Here is a 20,176-nt window from a genome sequence, read left to right as displayed (position 1 = left end):
AAGTTATTTTACCTGTTTTTGTCACTGGTATGACTGCTGCTGGAGTATTGTGTCCGGTTTTGGTACCTACAATTCAAGAAGGATGTTGGTGAATTGAAGAGGGCTCAGAGAAGAGCCACAAGAATGATTGAATGATTAGAAAACATGCCTTACAGTGATAGACTCAAAGAACGCAATATGTTTAGCTTGACAAAGGGAAGGTTAAAGGGTGACTTGATTACACTCTACAACTGTGGTTCCCAAACTTTAACAACCTGTGAACCCCTTTCACTAAAATGTCAAGTCTGGCGAACCCCCTCCTAAAAATGAATATTTCCAGGGATTTTCTCCTTTATCTGAGTATAAATTATAAAAGCAGTGATCTTGGAAATATAAAATGTTGATTTTATTACATGCTTACTACACACTATTTCTTATTTATTATTTATCATTACAGTATTTTTATTACATTATGAAAACAGCAACAGTCTCCCAAGATCTCACTTTCGTAGCTTGTATCACTTTGAAAAAGCCTGTTGTAAGACAAGGCTCCTATGTTTCATCAAGGAGTATCAGATGTGAAACAGCATGAAGGTATTTAAGAAGCCAACTCAGAGTTCCTCCTACACAAGCGTTCAGGTCTTGAGCAGTCCAGGCAAACAACGCACATTACAACAAAGCTTAAACTTGTTCTTCATCATAATTTAAAAAACAACACTAGCTGCCTATTTAATTTTAAAAACAGCAAAAGATATCCACCTCCCTTTCCATTTCTTATAAGGAGGCTTGAAGTTTAAATGTCCTCAGTGTGATAGAAATGCTTGCTTTGATCTGCTTAGCTCTTGGAAGTCCAGGGTCTCCGGGATGCTGGCCCTGTGCTGCCCAGCGTCCCTAAGGAGAGCTCTATCTGCCATTAGGAAATGTTTTCCCTGAGAACCCCCTGTAACATTTTGTGAACCCCCGGGGGTTCACAAACCCCAATTTGGGAACCACTGTTCTACAAGTACCAACATAGGGAACAAATATTTAATAATGGGCTCTTCAATCTAGCAGAGAAAGGTATAACATGATCCAATGGCTGGAAGCTGAAGCTAGACAAATTCAGACTGGAAATAAGGCATACATTTTTAACAGTGAAAGTAATTAACCATTGAACAATTTACCAAGGGTCGTGGTAGATTCTCCATCACTGACAATTTTTAAACCAAGATTTTCTAAAAGGTAAGCTCTGGGAATCATTTTGGGGGAGTTTTCTGGCCTGCATTATACAGGAGGTCAGACTAGATCATCAGAACAGTCCCTTTGAACTTTGGCATGTGCATATTTAAAATAAGACACACACAGGATGTTCCTGAATTTCTCAAGTTAAACTTCCTCATCAGCAAGGTATCATTTGCCCATCAGCTTTTGAGGAAGAAAATAGTAATGGCACTACAGTGTATTTATCAAGGCATGAGATGGATTCTTTATTGTTAGAAGCCTTTATATCAAGACTGAACTATGGCCTAGTTCAGTTGCAAATTACTGGGCTCAGTGCAGGCAATAGTGAATGAAATATGGCCTGTATTATACCAGGAAGTCAGAATGGTTCCTTCTGGCCTTAAAATCTTGGAATCCATGGAACTAACTGTCATTTCCTTTTCTCTGACAAGTGATGAGCTCCATTCTGCAATTTTGTCTTGTGCCCCATGGAAGGCTTTTTTTTTTTTCTTTTCATACTTAGTAGTTGTTTCCTACCTACTGCTATTCTTTGATGTCTTTCTAATACAAAGAACTCTCCATTCCTTCTGTTCATGGGATAAACTCATTCAGTCTGTCTCAGGATTTTCTCTGTGATGACCTTTCAGAATCTGCACTTTCCCATGCCTGTTCTTTACCAGATACCTGACTCAACAGCTTTAACCCCTGCATTAGCTATGCTTGGAAAAAGCCCTTTGCAATTTATTTGCACCAGGAAAAACACAATTTGAGGTCAGTGCCAGGATATCCCTGAGAGCCACCAGTTCCTGGGCAAAGCACCTTAGATGTGTCCTGGCCTCCTCAGAAGCTGACTATAGGCCTCGTAGATTTGAAAGGATCAAATGGCTGCCCTGCTGGGAGGTGGAATCCTGCACCAGAACAGTCTACTTCCATGCAGTTCAGCACCATAGTGCTGGTTAGATGTCTTGCAACTTCAGATAATCAGAGATCATGTCAGAGATGCTTCAAGGAATCTCTGGGAATGACAGAGTTTAACATGTCCCATGTCACATTTGACTCTGATTTGGAGATTAGGTTGGGTTTCTTCCACTAAACTGGAGATCACCTCGCACATCTTGACTGTCCTCAACCTGTGCCAGTTTCTTAGAGCTTTGCAGACACCATTGACGTGTCATAGTCAATGTGTCAAACCAAGTTAAGAATACCATGTGACTGGTATGTGCTCTATAGAATGTGTCTCTTGTGGCTCATGTAACTGTATGGGTGCTGAATGCACTGAGAAGTTGAGGTACACCTCAACTGGTGCTGGAAGCTTACCTGCCATGGGTTTGCCATTTGTTTTGGAGCAGCCTGTTGTTTCCTTGAAGTAGCCTGGATTAGTAATCGTGCCAAGATACTTGATGCATTTGGGTCTAGGTTTCTCCTCCCCCTCACCCCCACATAGTTCAACAATTTATACCAGGAGGAACATTTGAGAGACTATTTGCAGAATGTGTGAGAATCACAATGAGCCTATTTTACAAAGACAGATGGGGAACTACTGATTTGCTCCCAGAGAATACAAGTTTTACTGACGCTATCTTGTGCCAGCGAGGACTTCATAAGGAAGGCCTTGCCTACATGGGAAAGATTTTTTTCGGAATAATCTAAGGTGTGAATTTAAACCAACATAGGTACACCAGTATAGCCCCCAATGTGGACACACTTATTCTGATACGAGTGGCGTTATTTGGTTTAGTTTGCTGCTTGGGAAGGGGTTTAAGTTAAACTAAGCTAAAAGCCACTTTTATACCAAAATGAGTGTCCTTGTAGGGCAGTATAACTAAATGGGTATAACTAGTCAAGCTTTCTCATGTAGACAAGTTCTAAATGTGCCATGTCCAAACAAATCCACAGATGAACCCTGTCTCTCCTTAGCATGACCCAATTCATATTCCAGAATATAATCCTGTGCCTGCAAATACCAATGCACAACCGGTGCATTCACCTAGCCTTGATAACTTGTCATTTAAGATGGACTTAACAGGACAGCATTAGGCGCTTGACATCAGACACTGTTACCAGGCCAGTGGGCAGCACATATGAATGGGAGTAGTCCAAGCACCACCACCTCCTCTATTGCAACTGATCATCAATAAAACCCATCTAGTCACTGATTCTGCAGCATTCCTCTGAAAGAAGTGAATTTCTCATTTGCCCAAGGGAAGGCCATGGAAAGCCAGGATTTTGCAAAGATTAGCCATGATCAGGTACTACCAGTGGATTGCCACTCCAGCACAAGAACTAAAGGCTTTTCCTTCTGGGGTGGAATGGTAGCTATGACTCCACTGCCAGCCCCATTAAGCCTACTCTTTTAGCTAGTATCTAAAGGGGACCACTGAATCCCTACCCACCTGAACCATTTTGTGGTATCACTGGTACTGCTCCATGCTCCTTTGTCCTAAATGTAGGTCACCAGACTGAAATCTTTGGCTTCACCCATACATAGTGCCCTACCAAATTCACGGCCATGAAAAACGCGTCACAAAATCTGGGCTTTTGCATGCTTTTACCCTATGCTATACAGATTTCATGGGGGAGACCAGAGTTTCTCAAACTGGGGGTCCTGACACACAAGGAAGTTGAAGGGGTATCGTGGTATTGCCACCCTTACTTCTGCACTGCCTTCAGAGCTGGGCTGCTGGAGAGCGGCAGATGTTGACCAGGCACCCAGCTCTGAAGGCAGCACCCCACCAAGTAGAAGTAAGGGTGGCAATACCATACCATATCATGCCACCCTTACTTCTGCACTGCTGCCTTCAGAGCTAGGTGGCTGGAGAGTGGTGGCTGCTGACTAAAGCAATTTTGATTTGAAATAGAAGATGTTGATCTAGTAGTTACACTTATGTTCCTCACTCGTGAACCAAGGCCTTCAGCATCTCAATTCTAATGTAACACTCATCCTAAGAACTGAAGAGGGAAATTGAGTCCACTCTTTCAGATGCCAAAAACATTGAATAGGTAAGGATGTAATGCAGTCTGAGAGAGAAGAGTTGTTTGGTAAACGAGAAGCCACTATAGCAAGGGTGGGCAAACTTTTGGCCCAAGGGCCACATTGCAGTTGGAAAACTGTATGGAGGGCCGGGTAGGGAAGGCTGTGCCTCCCCAAACAGTCCCCTCCCACTTACCGCCCCCTCACTGTCCCCCTCAGAACCTCCCACCCATCCAACTCCCCCTGCTCCTTGTCCCCTAACCGCCCCCTACCAGGACCCCCGCCCCTAACCACCCCCTGGGGCCCCACCCCCTATCCACACCTCTGCCCCCTGACAGGCCATGGGACCCCACGCCTATCCAACCCCCCTTATTCCCCATCCCCTCACAGGCCCCCCTGGAACCCCACGCCTATCCAACCCCCATTCCCGTTCCCCGTCCCCTGACTGCCCCCCCCCCAGAACCTTTGCCCCATCCAACCGCCCCCTGCTCCCTGTCCCCTGACTTCCCCCTGGGACCCCCAGCCCTTATTCAATGGCCCTGGCCCCGACCCCCTTACCATGCCGCTCAGAGCAGCATGTCTGGCAGCTGCGCCGCCAGGCCAGAGCTAGACACGCTGCTGCTCTGCTCGGCATGAGCTCGCAGCCCTGCCACCCAGAGCGCTGCCCGCACAGCGGCATGTCTGCAGGGGAGGGGTCGGGAGCTCAAGGGCTGGGCAGGATGGTCCCATGGGCCAGATGTGGCCCGCAGGCCGTAGTTTGCCTACCTCTGCACTATAGAGTTTGCAATGCCTCCTATGTGTCTAGCTCTGATTTATAAAGAATTTAATGAGTTTCTCAGGAATGGGCTGTACTTTGGGTAGTTGTTCTTGACCCCCACCTAGAAATATTCTGGATCCTTTCCAGGGCTACCTATTAAGTCTGCCAAGTGGCTTGAGCAAGAGATCTTCCATCCCCAAGTACCTGATACATAAATGCAGCAAAGTATTTCAGCCATCACTTTGGGCTCCTGATCCAGGTCGGTCAAAGCCACTGTTCCTAATTAGGAAAGGGTCATCCATGTTGCTATTCAAACCAGGTATATGATGATATATGTGTTAGACACTCAGGGTCAGATTTTAAAAGGTGCACATATACTCCTGAATTCCCAAATTAGGAATAAAAGTGCATGTGCAAATTGGAGGTTATGTGCATAGAACCTTTCCTAACTGTGCTTAGCTAAACTCAACCACTTTTCATAGTGTAAATGCAGGATAACACTTTGCTCCATTTTAGCAGATTGAGTTATAATAGTCTACAGTTCAAAATCACTGGGAAACAGAGGCAGCAAACATCATGCTTAACCAGCATGTGCTTATATATGCATGTCTAGTCTATTCAGTCCATTGTGCTCAATTTTTTATAGTACAGTTTGCAGTGAATATGATAAGTATTTAAATAAATGAATATAGAAAAACATGGAGAATATAGCACACAATACTATGTACAGTTCCTGTGTTTGCTTTTCTTTAGCTTGCTAGAAACATTGCTTAAAAGAAAATGAAAAAGTAAGCAGTTTGAAATTTTTGGGAGAAAGAAGGGGCACATGTTGAAAATGAACTTTCTATGATTTTCTGAGTCACCCAACTTAAATGCATATTAGTGGGGTTTACCAGAGAAATGTGTATTATTAATCTTTAAATCATAACAAGTGGATGAAAGTTCAAAACATGCTACAGGCTTAGTGAAAAAAGATTTATTTCTCAGAAGCACTATATAATGTGTGTTTGATTTGTGTATTTAAGTTTCAGACAGTGAAGAGGAGGATGATATTAAAACAATGCAAATGAGTTTACAAGAAACAAAGAAACAGGAAGGTAGTCTTAATTTTCACTTTTCTTCTGTGTTTGTGAAAGTACCTTTTGTTAGAGAATGCACAAGAAACTAAATTGTAACTTAATTTTATGTGACAAATGTCCTATAAAGAATACTGTCCAAAATATTCTAAGTATCTGCTTTTGCTTTATTGAGCATTCATGAGTAGTGAGTACTGTGTTGAGGTATAAAGAAAAAATTCCATGCCAGCCAGAAAAGTATGTGTTAGGCTCAGAATCTGTTTCCACTGATTTACATAGGCATAAGTCAGTTCAGGGTTAGTTGCTATATCTCAGCTCGGCACTCTATTCTCCTGAAGGGGAGCTGTAAACTCTCACACAGTTACACATGAACAGGTTAAGTTAATATATCTTACCTATTGGTAAATAATTCTGATATTTTCCCTATCATGCTTATTGTTCATCCCATGCTGTACTTTACTTATTCATTTACTGATGTACTGTTAAAATACTATGTTGCATAAAAGTTTGGTACATGTAAGTTGGGGGCAAGAAGATTGAAAGTTAAAACAACACAGTAACACAAGACAGCTTTGTAATTGAGACTTGAACAAAGCCAAGATGTAATTGAATCTAATGTACACATAGTTTAATTAGATTTACCAGATATTACCGAGTGTTGTTACTAAAGTCTAACTTGGTCAGCATTCTAGACTTGTTTTTAAAAATACTTATATTATCATCACTTATTTAAATGTATATGGAGTTCTAGGAGGCAGTTGGTTGTAAAGCTGGTTCTCCTCTTAATTTAGTTCCAGAATGTGTGTGTTCATTCTGCACTTTGTTGCTCATTGGTTATGTATTGTTTCCCTTTGAGAAACTAGGGGCTTGTGTAAATGACCGGTTAGTGCACAGCAAGCCAGGGTACAACTCTACAGCGCACCAGCTTGCTGTGCAGTAACTCACTATGTAGGCACTGCTACAGTGCACTGGAAGTCCCAGCACAGCTTAGCGTACTTCACGGGCATAGAGTCGTACCCTGGCTTGCCATGTAGACAATACTTAAGAGCAACATAAAATTGTTGGGAAAATGATTGTGAATCTTAGGGATGTGATAGAACAAGAAATAGGCTCTTTTTATTTAAACAGATTGTAAAATCCCCTGAAGAGTGATTTTGTTTTCCTATAGTCAACAATTCTTTATTTGTAGGGCACATTATAAAGAATGACAAGTAAACCCTGATCATTCTCAGTCATTTTTCTAGTAAGTCTGACCCGTTCACCTAGTGGCTGCTTGTAGATGTTGACTAGGACCAGGGAGAGAAATGATCCTTGTGGGATTCCACAAGTGAGGGGCCTAGTAGTGGAGGTACAGTTTTCCATCAGTACCCATTTTAGCACATTGACCGGGACCCCAGCTACCTTTCTCAGATGAGACTGCAGTATCATATGGGTGACGATGTTGAGTGCTGCAGGGAGGATGAGAGTGGATGTCTGTCCTCTATCCATTGACAGCAGGAGATCATCCATCAATGACACTAACGCAGTTTCAGCTCCATGGCCTGGTCTGACTCTCTATTGTGCTGGGTCTAGGATATTAGATGTAGTTAGAACCTGAACCTGACTGAATAAAAATTAAAATATTTTAACCCTGTATTATAGTAATTCAAATTCCTCTTTTTTGTGGCAATACTCAGATTTCCATCGCTGAAAAATTATTCAACCTTCATCCCATCTTTTTTATGTGCTTGTGAATCTGACTGTGGCCTTCTTAAACAGAGGAGAAATTAAATGATCATTTAATTTATTAACCTATGATCTTAACAAGTACTAAAACTGCCTTGGGTTACCACAAGCACAGTTTTTCTGTTAGTGAATTTTGTGGTGCAGTGGCAGCATTGGAGACCAATGTCTTCTCCTTATCCAAATCACAGGCTACAGGAACGTAAGTTCTTCTTCAAGTGCTTGCTCATGTCAATTCCATTCTAGGTGTGCGCGTGTTCATGTGCTTGGTTGTCAGAGATTTTTGCCTTACAGTATCCATAGGGCCAGCTGTGGTGCCCCCTTGAGTGCCGCACTCATGTGTCGGTATATCAGGCGCCACCAGCCCTACGCCCTCTCAGTTCCTTCTTACCGCCTGTGGTGATTAGTCGGAGCGCCTTTCCTTGCATAGCAAGGGCTAGCGGTTTCATCTTTTCTGACTTCGAGCCTTAGGGCCTTGTAAATAGCTTGTTTATAGTAGTTATGTTAAGTAGTTAGACGTTAGAGTCCCAGCGGGGACTTTGCCCCAGACGGGGCATGCCCTGGTCTCCGGGGTTTAAGCCCTGTGCAGACTGTAACAGGCCTATGCCTGTAAGTGACACCCACAGCAGGTGCCTCAAGTGCTTGGGGGAATCGCACGTGAAGGACAAGTGTCATATTTGTAAAAATTTTCGACCCAGGACTTGGAAAGAGTGGGATATTCATTTGTGGGCTCTCCTCATGGAGGCTGCCCTTCGTCCAGCTTCCGAGCTGTCCCGCCAAGACTCACTTAATACCTTGGCCTCGGTGAGCAGTGCACCCTCGTCACCGGGCTCCGCCCGTCACCGCTCCCGATAACCGGAGCCCAAAAAGAAAACAAAGCATGGCTCCCCAGCCCTGGGCCAGAAGGGCAATGGGACATTGGGCAAATGATCCAGTTTGGGCTGCACGGGCACTCTGGAGCCATGTGTACATACCTCCCCAAATGGGGTTCTTAATCCCTTAAAAGATCCACCATTGATTCCCAGGAGTGGTAGGGGACCCAAATTCTTGACAGCATCGATGCCTTCCCTAGCTTCCCTGGCACAAAGAGAGCAGAGGCCTCCACTGCACTGCCAGCACCCCACGTACCACAGAAAACGGCAAAGGCTGCCTACAAGGATAAGCCAGCTGCTAAGACCCCCTCAGGGGACAGTGGAGCTCCATTTATCACCCAAGACAAGGCAGCGCTCTCCTCCTCCATGCCGCAGATCTCTGGAGTCACAGCCCAGATCCTCTGGGGCTCACCCTCGGTCACCAGCACCGTGATCGCAGTCCCCACCAACTCGACGCGGATCACCTAGGAGGAGGCGCCTGTCCCATACTACCGGCACCATTCACCGTCCCACTGGTCATCCTCTCAGAGCAGATCTCAGTCGCCTGCCCCGTGGGAGGTGCTCCCTGTCGTGACTCGGGTCCCCATGGCACCGGTCCGCTCAATACCGGCACCAGTTCCCTTACTTCAGGCACTGGTCTCCAGCATCAACGGTCACCAGGCAGACACAGGCGTTGACCGCCCTGTCGTGGTCACCGGAAGGGGATTCTTCTGGCACAGAAGGGCAGTTCAGCCCCTTGACCAGACTCCACCAGCACGATTGGACACCCGAGGCTGCATTGACATCAGCGCTGCCTTGGCAGCCCTGCCAGTGACCAGCGCAGTGGTCTTATTGGAGTGCCTAGGACGTGCTGGTCACGACAATGCCCCCTTCGCACCACTCATCTGCCAGTGCCTCGGAGCAACAGTTGGCAGCACCGATGGCACCAGGCTCAGTGCATGAGTCACGTTCGGAGGTCGGGGTAGAGGAGACTGAACCCACCCCTAAACCTCCCTCTCGCATGGGGGATGATGCTCCGGGGCCTCCCATAGTGGTACAGTCATCATCTTCATCCCCGGACAAGGCAGTTGTGGGACCCTTGAGGGCCAGCCCACTGGGCGATTTTAAAGAATACCAGGCCATGCTTTGACAGGTGGCCAAGAACTTGGGCCTAGAGGTGGAGGAGATGGCCAAGAAGGCAGACACCTTGTTCAACATCCTCTCAATCTCTACCCCTGCCTGTGTTGCACTACCAGTGCATGATAGGGTCCTCAAAATTGCCAGTGCCCTCCGGCAAACCCCATCATTCATCCCTCCCACCTCCAAAAGGGCTGAAAAGAAGTACTTTCTCCCAGCCAAAGGGTTCGAGTATCTTTATACCCACCCACCTCCAGGCTTGCTGGTTGTCTCTGTAGCCAACAGAAAAGACAAGACTAGCTCAACTCCCAAAAATAGGCCAAAAGACTGGACCTTTTCGGGAGAAAAATGTATTCCACTGCCAGCCTGCAGTTCTGGGTAGCGAACTATCAGGCCTTCTTGGGCAGATACAATTGTAACTTATGAGACTCCCTCCGTAAATTCAAGGAGTCCCTCCCTCAGGGTTTGGCCCAAGAATTTGGCACTGTGGTAGAGGAGAGCACCATGATGGCTAGGTGCTTCCTCCAAATGGCATGGGATGCATCGGACTCAGTAGCTAGGGTGATCAAGTCAGTGGTGGTTATGAGGCACAACTTCTTTCTTCAAACTGCCGGCCTTTCCCAATAGAGGCAGACCTCGATCCAGGACCTCCCATTTGATGGGAATGGACTCTTCTCTGAACAGATGGATGCGAGGCTGCATGGGTTAAAGGACACTTAGGCCACCCTTCGCTCACTGGGCATGCATACTCTGCAATCTGAATGGAAGCAATTCCAGCTGCCCCCGCTGCGAAGGCTTTGGCAGCCTCGTCAGGGGTCTGCAAAGAGAAGGGATAAAGACATGAGTTTTAGTCATCACCGCCTTTCCTCTTCCCACTCACCCACGCAGCCCAGCCTGGCAAAGCATCCTGGGGTGTAGAAGCACACATTTTGAAGGTGTGCTCGAGAGCAACATCCCAGTCAATTTCCCGGATCCACCTTGTTCTTTCCTCGACTGTCTACATCCCTAGCATTTGACCTGGTCGCTGGTCACCTCGGACTGCTGGGTGCTGGACATAGTATCTCGGGGCTATACCCTACAATTTTGGGCCGCCCCTCTTTCCCACCACCCATCTTCCCCATCCCTTTTCAGGGACGATTCCTGTGAGCAACTCCTCGTTTAAGAGGTAGAGAACCTCCTGCGCCTGGGGGCGATGGAGGAAGTCCCTCGGGATATGAAAGGAAAAGAGTTCTATTCCCGCTACTTCCTAATCCCAAAGGCAAAAGGGAGCCTCAAACCCATCCTGGACCTGTGTCGCCTCAACAAGTCTCTCAAAAAGTTGAAGTTTCTCATGGTCTCCCTGGCCTCCATCATCCCCTCCCTGGATCTGGGAGACTGGTACGCTGCCCTCAACTTAAAGGACGCTTATTTCCATATTCTCAGGTCACAGATGCTTCCTCCGTTTCATAGTGGGCGGGTGCCATTTTCAATTCACAGCACTACCCTTTGGCCTCTCATTGGCTCCAAGGGTGTTCACAAAATGTATGGTGCCAGTGGCTGCTTACCTGAGACATCGAGGGGTCCAGGTCTTCCCATATCTTGACGACTGTCTCATCAAAGGCAGGTCTCAGGAGCAAGTGCAGAGGAGCCTGGATCTGCCGCAACCTGGGCCTGTTAATAAATGAGAAAAAATCCACCTTAACACCCGTCCAGCGAATAGAGTTTTTTGGGGTGGTTCTCGACTCCACATGAGACAGAGCCTTCCTTCCGGAAGCTCATTTTCAGGCCATGTCGGACCTGATCTCCCTTGTAAAGAACCATCCATTCACCATGGGTCACACCTGCCTGCGGCTATTGGGCCACATGGCCACGTGTACATATGTGGTCAGCCGTGCTCGGCTCCATCTCCGACCCCTGCAAGGTGGCTGGCATCGGTCTACATCCCCAATAGGCCATGACCTAGATTGGGTAGTCAGGGTACCAGACCACATCAGGCTGAATTGGTGGTTGGAGCACAGGTTGGTGTTGGAGGGAGTCCTCTTCGCAACCACGTCCCTGACCCTGGTCTCCGATGCTTCGGACCTGGGCTGGGGAGCCCACCTGGGCAAGCTTGAGCACCTAGGGCCACTGGTTGTGGGACGATCTGGCCTCCATGACAACGTCAGCTTGCTCAGAGTGGTTCACTTGGCCTGCTAGGCTTTTTTGCCCCATCTGAAGGGCAAGGTGGTGCAGGTCCTGAGGGACAACACTGCCACTTTATTGCATCAACAGGCAGGGCGGTGCCAGGTCTTCGGCCCTTTGTCAAGAAGCTCTCTGCCTTTGGGATTTTTGTGTGCGCCATGCCATTCATTTAATAGCTGCACACCTGCCTGGAACCAGGAACGTGCTGGCAGACCACCTCAGCAGGACTTTCTCATCTCGCCACGCTCCATTCGGAGGTGGTCAGCATAATCTTCCAGAAGTGGGGGATTCTCCAGGTGGACCTGTTCATGTCCAGACAGAACAGAAAATGCAACGTGTTCTGTTCAATCTGGGGAATAGACAGGGGACTCCCTGTCACATGCCTTTCTCATTCTATGGTTGGGGGCACTGATGTACGCCTCCCCGCCAGTGCTGTTGATTCACAGGGTCCTGATGAAGATCAAGCAAGATAGGGCAAGAGTTATTCTAATAGCCTCCACGTGGCCTAGTCAGCGCTGGTTCGGCACGTTGAGCCTTTTGGTAGCTGCTGTGCTGCAGTTGCCTCTCTGGCTGGATCTGCTGTCACAGAACCACAGCAGCCTTTTACATCTGAACCTGGCAGCGCTGCACTTGATGGCTTGGCTACTGCATGGCTAAGCGTGGACGAACGGGCATGCCCGGCCTGTGTCCAGCAGGTCTTGCTGGGTAGCAGGAAACCCTCCACCAGAGCGACTAATTTGGCCAAATGGAAAAGATTCACATTTTGGGCCTCGGAATGGCATATTCGGGCTGAGCAGGAGATCCTGGATTATCTGCTGCACCTAAAAGTCTAAGGTTTGTCCCTGTCATGGATCGAGGTCCCCCTGGCTGCTATCTCAGCTTTCCATCCTCCATTCCAAGGCAGGTCCATCTTCGCTCATGACACGATGGCACGGTTTTTGAAAGGTCTGCAGCGTTTCTACACGCATGTCTGGGATCCTGTCCCTCCTCCCCGGCACCTGAATCTCATGCTGTTGAGACTCATGGGGTCTCTGCTTCTCTCCTGGAAGGTCTCATTCTTGGTCACAATATCATCAGCCCGCAAGGTGTCCGAGATCAAGGTTCTTACTTCGGAGCCATCCTATACGGTCCTCTACGAGGATACGGTCCAAGTGCGACTACACCCAGCTTTTCTGCCCAAGGTCATTTCCCAATTTTGTACTGGCCAGGACATATACTTACCAGTCTTCTAGCCTAATGCATCAGATGAGGAGTGCAGGCTACACACTCTGGACGTCAGGAGGGCTCTGGCCTTCTACATAGATAGACCAAAGTCCGTAAGTCAGCGCAGTGGTTTGTTGCGGTGGCAGACAGAATGAAAGGTTGCCCAGTGTCTGATCAGAGGATTTTGTCTTGGATCACGATCTGCATTCGCTACTGCTGTGAGCTGGTGAAAGTGCCTCCGCCAGCAATCGTGAAGGCACACTCGACTAGGGCACAAACGTTGGCAGCGGCCTTCCTGGTACAGGTACCAATCCAAGAGATCTGTAGGGCCGCTACCTGGTCATCTGTCCACATGTTCACGTCTCATTATGCGCTTCCCAGCAAGCTCGAGATGATGCTGGCTTTGGCAGAGCAGTGCTGCAAGCTGCAAGACTGTGAACTCCGAGCCCACCTCCATTGATACTGCTTATGAGTCATCTAGAATGGAATCAACCTGAACAAGCACTCGAAGAAGGAAAAAACGGTTACCCACCTGTTTTGTAACTGTTGTTCTTCGAGATGTGCTGCTCATGTCCATTCCATTACCCGCCCTCCTGCCCCCCTGTTGGGGCTGTCAGCAAGAAGGAGTGAGAGGCCATAGGGCTGGCGACACCTGATATACTGACGCATGAGTGAGGCACTCAAGGGAGCACCACAGTTTGTCCTATGGATAACACTAAGGCAAAAATCTCCGACCGCGCACATGGGCGTGCGCTCACCTAGAATGGAATGGACATGAGCAACACCTCTCAAAGAACAACAGTTATGAAAAAGGTGGGTTACCATTTTTTTCCTCATTCTGCCCTTCCAATGTGTTTCAGTTCCCAGCATTAAGAGCAAGAGAGTTAGTTCAGTCTCCATCCCCACTCATTCCTGTGCTTCTCTAATGAGGCTTGTAACAACGGTGCCGACTAAGATTATATGTCTTGTGATTACAATACTTGTTGACTAAGAACTGGTCAGATCAAAGCTTGTCTGTTTTATGGATCTTCGAATTTTTAAAAAAATATTTCCTTTTCTAGTTTCCTCTCTATACACTTTAAGTCTGATGTCATTATAACACATACCAAGATAGTTATATTTGTACTTGTCACCTTAACTAAAGATGTCCTGACATGAGGATTAGTGTGATCCAGTGAAAGTCTTTCTCATATTTTGGAATTATGAATAGATAGCATGAGGCATAACAAGAAAATGATGTATCTTCTAGTTTGCTCACCTTTTTGTACTCTATCCTTGATTGACAATGATTGCACACAACAATTTTAAAGCTGTAACGTCAGTTGCGTAGTATTAACATAAGTATATACATTATTTGTTGGCTGCCAACCACAATTTGAAACTCTAATATTTTTTACTTAGAGGAAGATGTGGAATTACAAGAAGCTATCAAACGAAGCCTGGAGGAAATGTAAATGAAGATACTCCTGTATGCAAATAGCATGCTATCAAAGCTGCTTACAGAAGTGGAAGCTTGTTCATCCATTAACAAAGGGTCAGAAAATACTGCTTTGAAAATGTGCTTATTCCTTTAATGGTTAAACTTGTAATTATTATATTGCTGATCGTTTCATGCAACTAAATTGACAAATGGAGCTTATGGATGTATGTCTCGCAACATCCTCTATATGACAAAGGAAAATAAATTGCTAAAAGCCTTACACATTACTTTTCTAATGATTCATGACTGACTTTAAGTTCAGTTCTTGTTCTAATCTAGGCATGTAACTTGAGGTAGGCTGATCTTATACATGTTGTGGTGTCTTTAAAGGGTTGTTCATTTAATTCTTCCATTGTAAAAATTTCATTGTCTCATTTTACTTTTTCAGTGTACCCTTTGCAACAGATAAAAATAGTAAACCTCAGTTAATCTCAGACCACCTTGCCTTACTGATAATTTTATAAAGAGAAGCTTAGTCTCCAGGCCTGCAATTTATGATTCATGGGCTCACCCCTATGCCTGCACAAAGCTTTACTCCACATGAGCACAGAGGTATTGCCCACAAGTTGTAAATTGCAGGATCGGTGTCCTAGAATGTACAGTTGTTTACTGCTATCTTTACTTTTAATTTTTTATGAATGTGCATATTTTAATTTGAGTATGAGAGCTTATGTTAGTTGGTTTAAAAATCACATCAGCTGTATACCCTGTCTTGTTTAAGGCTGAAGCAAAGTTTGTAAATAAAAACACTGAAGCAAAAATTGTTTGCTTGCAAAATCCCTCTTTATTTGCGGTACAAGTGAAATAATTTAAGCAGGCAAGTCCTTCCTGTATTCCATCCTCTTTATAATATGTATTTGTTGGTTTTTAAAGAGGTGGTGTTTCAATATTTGACTATAATTAAAAAGGTTAATTTTTTTGTATGCTGTCTTTAATTTTTTAAGAAAAATGCCTTTAGCTTTCCCTTCTCAAGCTTTTCGATCCCCTTTCCTCCACAAAAAAATACCTGTGCATGCCAGCTGGATTTACCTAGTTTATCTAGCGTCTGTTGATTGTAGATGTAGAGGAAGGAAAGTTTAGTGAAATAAAATACCATCTCCGCATTTTATTTTTGCATAAGCACTTGGCAGCTTGTCTGTAACTGGTGTAAGTCTAAGTACTGGTACATCATACACAGAAATACCTGTTCTCTAAAAATGAGCCAGATGTATTAAAAAGGAACACAAAATTTTACTGACTGTAAATTCTTACAAAAAGTAAAAATAACACAGTTGTAATTGCTTAAACTTCAGAAACATGCTATGAAATAGTGATATGGATTTCAGTGTTTGATATCTGATATCCCTGTTGCAAATAAAGCTGACCTGAAGCCACTCATCTAGAGTATCTAGTGAGGAATCTCACAGCTCTTTAACAATCATACGAGTAGCTGAAAGATGCAACTCATTTGAATCCTGGTAAACAGTTTGGAAAGGGCTTTCACAGCTGTTGGGGGAAAACAATTATCTGAACGTGACAGTAGTGTAAGTAAAACATTGCTACTCCATTAGCCCTGATGCTAGGAAAGCAGAGGTAAGATTTATTTTACTGTAGTCGCATTTAAATCTGCACCTGCAGCTCCCATCTGAGGGAAGTGCCACTTGAGTCTTGAAGCTGGTTCCAGACACTGCTCTTCAACCTCCTGAACACCAAACTCAGTCACCAGAAGAACAAATGGTCTTACTAAACAAGCTTTCACAATAAAATACATTCAAAGGAGGTCTTTCATCCTAAAGAGCTTTCCAAACTAAAAAGATAATGGTTTGTAAAATTATTTTAGGCTGAAAGTCCCATTCTAATCATAGTGTATTTCTGATTATCCAGATAACATGGGGGGGGACAGATTTTATTTGGATAATCAGGAGTTCAGAGAATCAACGGGGCAAGAGACATTCAGCAGAAGGGGGCCTCTCTCCTGGCTAGGGATTCGTCATCCTTCTCCTTGCATTCCTGCCTGGGGTGTCTGCTCTGCCCCATTCACTCAGTCCCATGACAGCACGGCTGCAGAGGGCTCCCTACACTGCTGCAGAGCCAGTGACACCTCATCCTTGTGGGCCAAAAGAGAGACCCTGGCCAGGACTCTGTTGTGCCCCACCAGGATTACAACCTTCTCTGTACATTGCATCTGTGGGGTTGGCATCATTGGCAGCACAGGGAGCCCGCTGCAGCTCTGCTGTCACGGCCCCCTCTCGCACTCCTGTGACAGCAGGGCTGCAGAGGGCTTCCTGTACTGCAGTAGGAGTCATTCAGCAGCAAGGTGGCCTCCCCTGCAGGTGCTCTTCCTCTTCCTCCTCAAATTCCTGACCAGGGGTCTCTACTCTGTTGTCCAAAGTTCCATGGTATCTGAATCCCTTCCTTTCCCCCCAGCATGAGATACATGAGGGACAAGGAAGGGATTCGGATATGAGATACATTTGGGTTTCAGATACATGGGAGTATACTGCATAGAGTATTATTATGAAAGCTTACTTCAGCTGAGGCACTTTGTTCTTCTGGGCCGTAGCGATGGGTAAGCCTAAGTACATAAGCTGTTTATTCCTCTCTAGAGTCGGGTACCTTGGTTTCAGAGCAGCTGCCAACTTGCATTTTTTATCCCTCACATCAGCAAATGCTGCAGTAAATATAAAGACTGACTATACCTGTTTGCCTATGATCTATGAGTAGGTAAGTGCTATTATCCTAATTTTACAGATGGGACCTAAGACACAGAAAGGTTAAGTGACTTGTCCAGGGTCACACAGAATACTTGTAGCATAGTTGGCAATTGAACCCTCTTATGTCAACTCCTAGGCTAGTGTCCTCTAACCACGGGACAGTCTTTCCTCTCATTAGCTGCATGTGGTTCTATTCTCTACCTAGTCAATTAGGCTCTAATAATGAGGGCAGCCATGTATGTTATAAAGAATGTCGAGAAGTATAGCTATCCTGATTTCTGCCCATGGTTTCCAGGATCTCTAAACAGTTCTCGACTGCCTGACTCATCCAAAGTTTTCTCAGTTACTGCATCCTTCAGCATAATCTTCTTGCTCTTCCAGTCTCACAAGTATGGAGTCTCAAAACAACAAAATGTGTGTGTCCAGATTATTCACTTTCATATCAAGGGACTCTGCTTTATTCTCCAATCAGAACAAGGTGTTCTATAATCTATCTGATTCCGAATTTATTGCTACTAGCAGATTGATAAATCTTAGCTGGCTGACTCAGACTCAGTGCAGCCACGCTACATTGAAGGGTCTGGATCTGCAATTGTGGTGGCAATTCATGTGGTGAAAGAATTTTGACTGCCCCTTTCCCTTTGTAACATAAAGCAGTACAAGTGACTTGTTCATTAGACATTTATTTACAAGATGGTTAGAATTCATTTTTCACCCCTTCAGAATACTTGTAATAAGTCATTTTGTTTGCTTTTTCACATAGCTATTTAAAAGGAAAAACTCCCCCACTCTGCCTTGCCAATTCCTACCTTTCATTTTAATGTTGTAACATTCAAATAGGTGTTCTCTGCCTTCCAATGTAATGTTATTGTAGCATTTGCATAGATATGATATATAATATCCAAAAGAAATTAGTGACTCCAGAGGTTCTGCAAACCCACATTTCTCTGGTGAGTATTAACTTAGTTCTATGACTTCAAAATCCCTGCCACTGGTTCTTTACCTTTTGATGCTCAATTTTTGTTTGTGGCAGACTTTTCTTTGGTCATATGCATTTCTCTGTCTGCCAGGTACAAAGAGAAAATAAGAGGCCAAATAAGTCAGCATAATTGTTATGAAACTTGTTATGGCCACTAAAGTTTGATCCCTTTCTGGCTGCTTTTGTAAAGATTAAACTAAGATCACTGCCTCTCCTCTGTGGATTTTTTTAACTGTGAATTATTTGCCTCGTATGTAATAGCTGTATAGACTAGGTAACAAACAGGGTTATTTGTATCAACTTCTTAATGCTCAGAAATAAGTACTATAGCTACCTATAGGGGTCAGATTCTTTTGGAATCTGAGGAAACTTCTGTAGATGGGTCTGTGTGGTAAATATTGTGTGACATGTAGGCCCTTCTAATCTTTACCAAATATGGTTAAGTTTACAGAACTGATGAGGTCACAACATACTTTCTCTCATAAAAGGAAAGTCTTCCATCATCCTTGCATGCTATCTGAGAGATATTTACAATAACTGCTACTCTGTTTTACAATTCATTTAACATAGAAACAAAACAGATGGAGCTGAACCTGAAATTAAGGCCCTTTTTCACTAAGAGCATCTCTAGATGAATAGTTACTGCACATTTACCACAAATCTACCCCACAGATGCAGGCAGTGCAGTAACTATTGGTGTGGACCTTGCTGATGTGCACTAACAGTTCCTTAGCATGCTTTGATCTGTCCTGTTTCAAATTAGGCTCAGTTAAAGCACACTAAGGAACTTCTACGTCAGCAGTCTCTACGTGGACATGCAGTGCGTGGCATGCTGGTGCGAGGTAGATTGAAACCCCAGCATGCCACGAACTAACTTCATATAGACAACCTCTAAGTTAATCAAGAGAGTCTGTTCTTGATCTACCTTATATCTACTTTTCAAAGATTCATAGATTCTAGGGCTGGAAGGGACCTCGAGAGGTCATCGAGTCCAGTCCCCTGCTCGCATGGCAGGACCAAATACTGTCTAGACCATCCCTGATAGACATTTATCTAACCTACTCTTAAATATCTCCAGAGATGGAGATTCCACATCCTCCCTAGGCAATTTATTCCAGTGTTTAACCACCCTGACAGTTAGGAACTTTTTCCTAATGTCCAACCTGACCTTCCTTGCTGCAGTTTAAGCCCATTGCTTCTTGTTCTGTCCTTAGAGGCTAAGGTGAACAAGTTTTCTCCCTCCTCCTTATGACACCCTTTTAGATACCTGAAAACTGCTATCATGTCCCCTCTGTCTTCTCTTTTCCAAACTAAACAAACCCAATTCTTTCAGTCTTCCTTCATAGATCATGTTCTCAAGACCTTTAATCATTCTTGTTGCTCTTCTCTGGACCCTCTCCAATTTTCCACATCTTTCTTGAAATGCGGTGCCCAGAACTGGACACAATACTCCAGCTGAGGCCTAACCAGTGCAGGGTAGAGCGGTAGAATGACGTCTTGTGTCTTGCTCACAACACACTTGTTAATACATCCCAGAATCACGTTTGCTTTTTTTGCAACAGCATCACACTGTTGACTCATATTTAGCTTGTGGTCCACTATAACCTCTAGATCCCTTTCTGCCGTACTCCTTCCTAGACAGTCTCTTCCCAGTCTGTATGTGTGAAACTGATTTTTCCTTCCTAAGTGGAGCACTTTGCATTTGTCTTTGTTAAACTTCATCCTGTTTACCTCAGACCATTTCTCCAATTTGTCCAGATCATTTTGAATTACGACCCTGTCCTCCAAAGCAGTTGCAATCCCTCCCAGTTTGGTATTATCTGCAAACTTAATAAGCATACTTTCTATGCCAATATCTAAGTCGTTAATGAAGATATTGAACAGAGCCGGTCCCAAATATGTGGAACCCCATTTGTTATGCCTTTCCAACAGGATTGGGAAACATTTAATAACGACTCTCTGAGTACG

The 20,176-nt window shown here is 45.0% G+C and overlaps 1 protein-coding gene across 1 annotated transcript in view; it reads left to right on the top strand.

The window, feature by feature from the left end:
* ZNF451 (zinc finger protein 451) overlaps positions 1 to 15,457 on the top strand; it is a 79,836-nt gene extending 64,379 nt beyond the window's left edge. Inside the window, exons 14-15 of the mRNA XM_054023824.1 lie at positions 5,933 to 6,004; positions 14,458 to 15,457. Coding sequence (XP_053879799.1) covers positions 5,933 to 6,004; positions 14,458 to 14,510 — 125 coding nt within the window. The 3' untranslated portion in view covers positions 14,511 to 15,457. The remainder of the gene's footprint in view (positions 1 to 5,932; positions 6,005 to 14,457) is intronic.
* The last annotated feature ends 4,719 nt before the right edge of the window (positions 15,458 to 20,176 follow it).

The sequence above is a fragment of the Malaclemys terrapin genome, chromosome 3 (genome assembly GCF_027887155.1).
Source record: "Malaclemys terrapin pileata isolate rMalTer1 chromosome 3, rMalTer1.hap1, whole genome shotgun sequence".
Taxonomy (NCBI): domain Eukaryota; kingdom Metazoa; phylum Chordata; order Testudines; family Emydidae; genus Malaclemys; species Malaclemys terrapin.
This window is presented reverse-complemented; position numbering and strand designations above follow the sequence as displayed.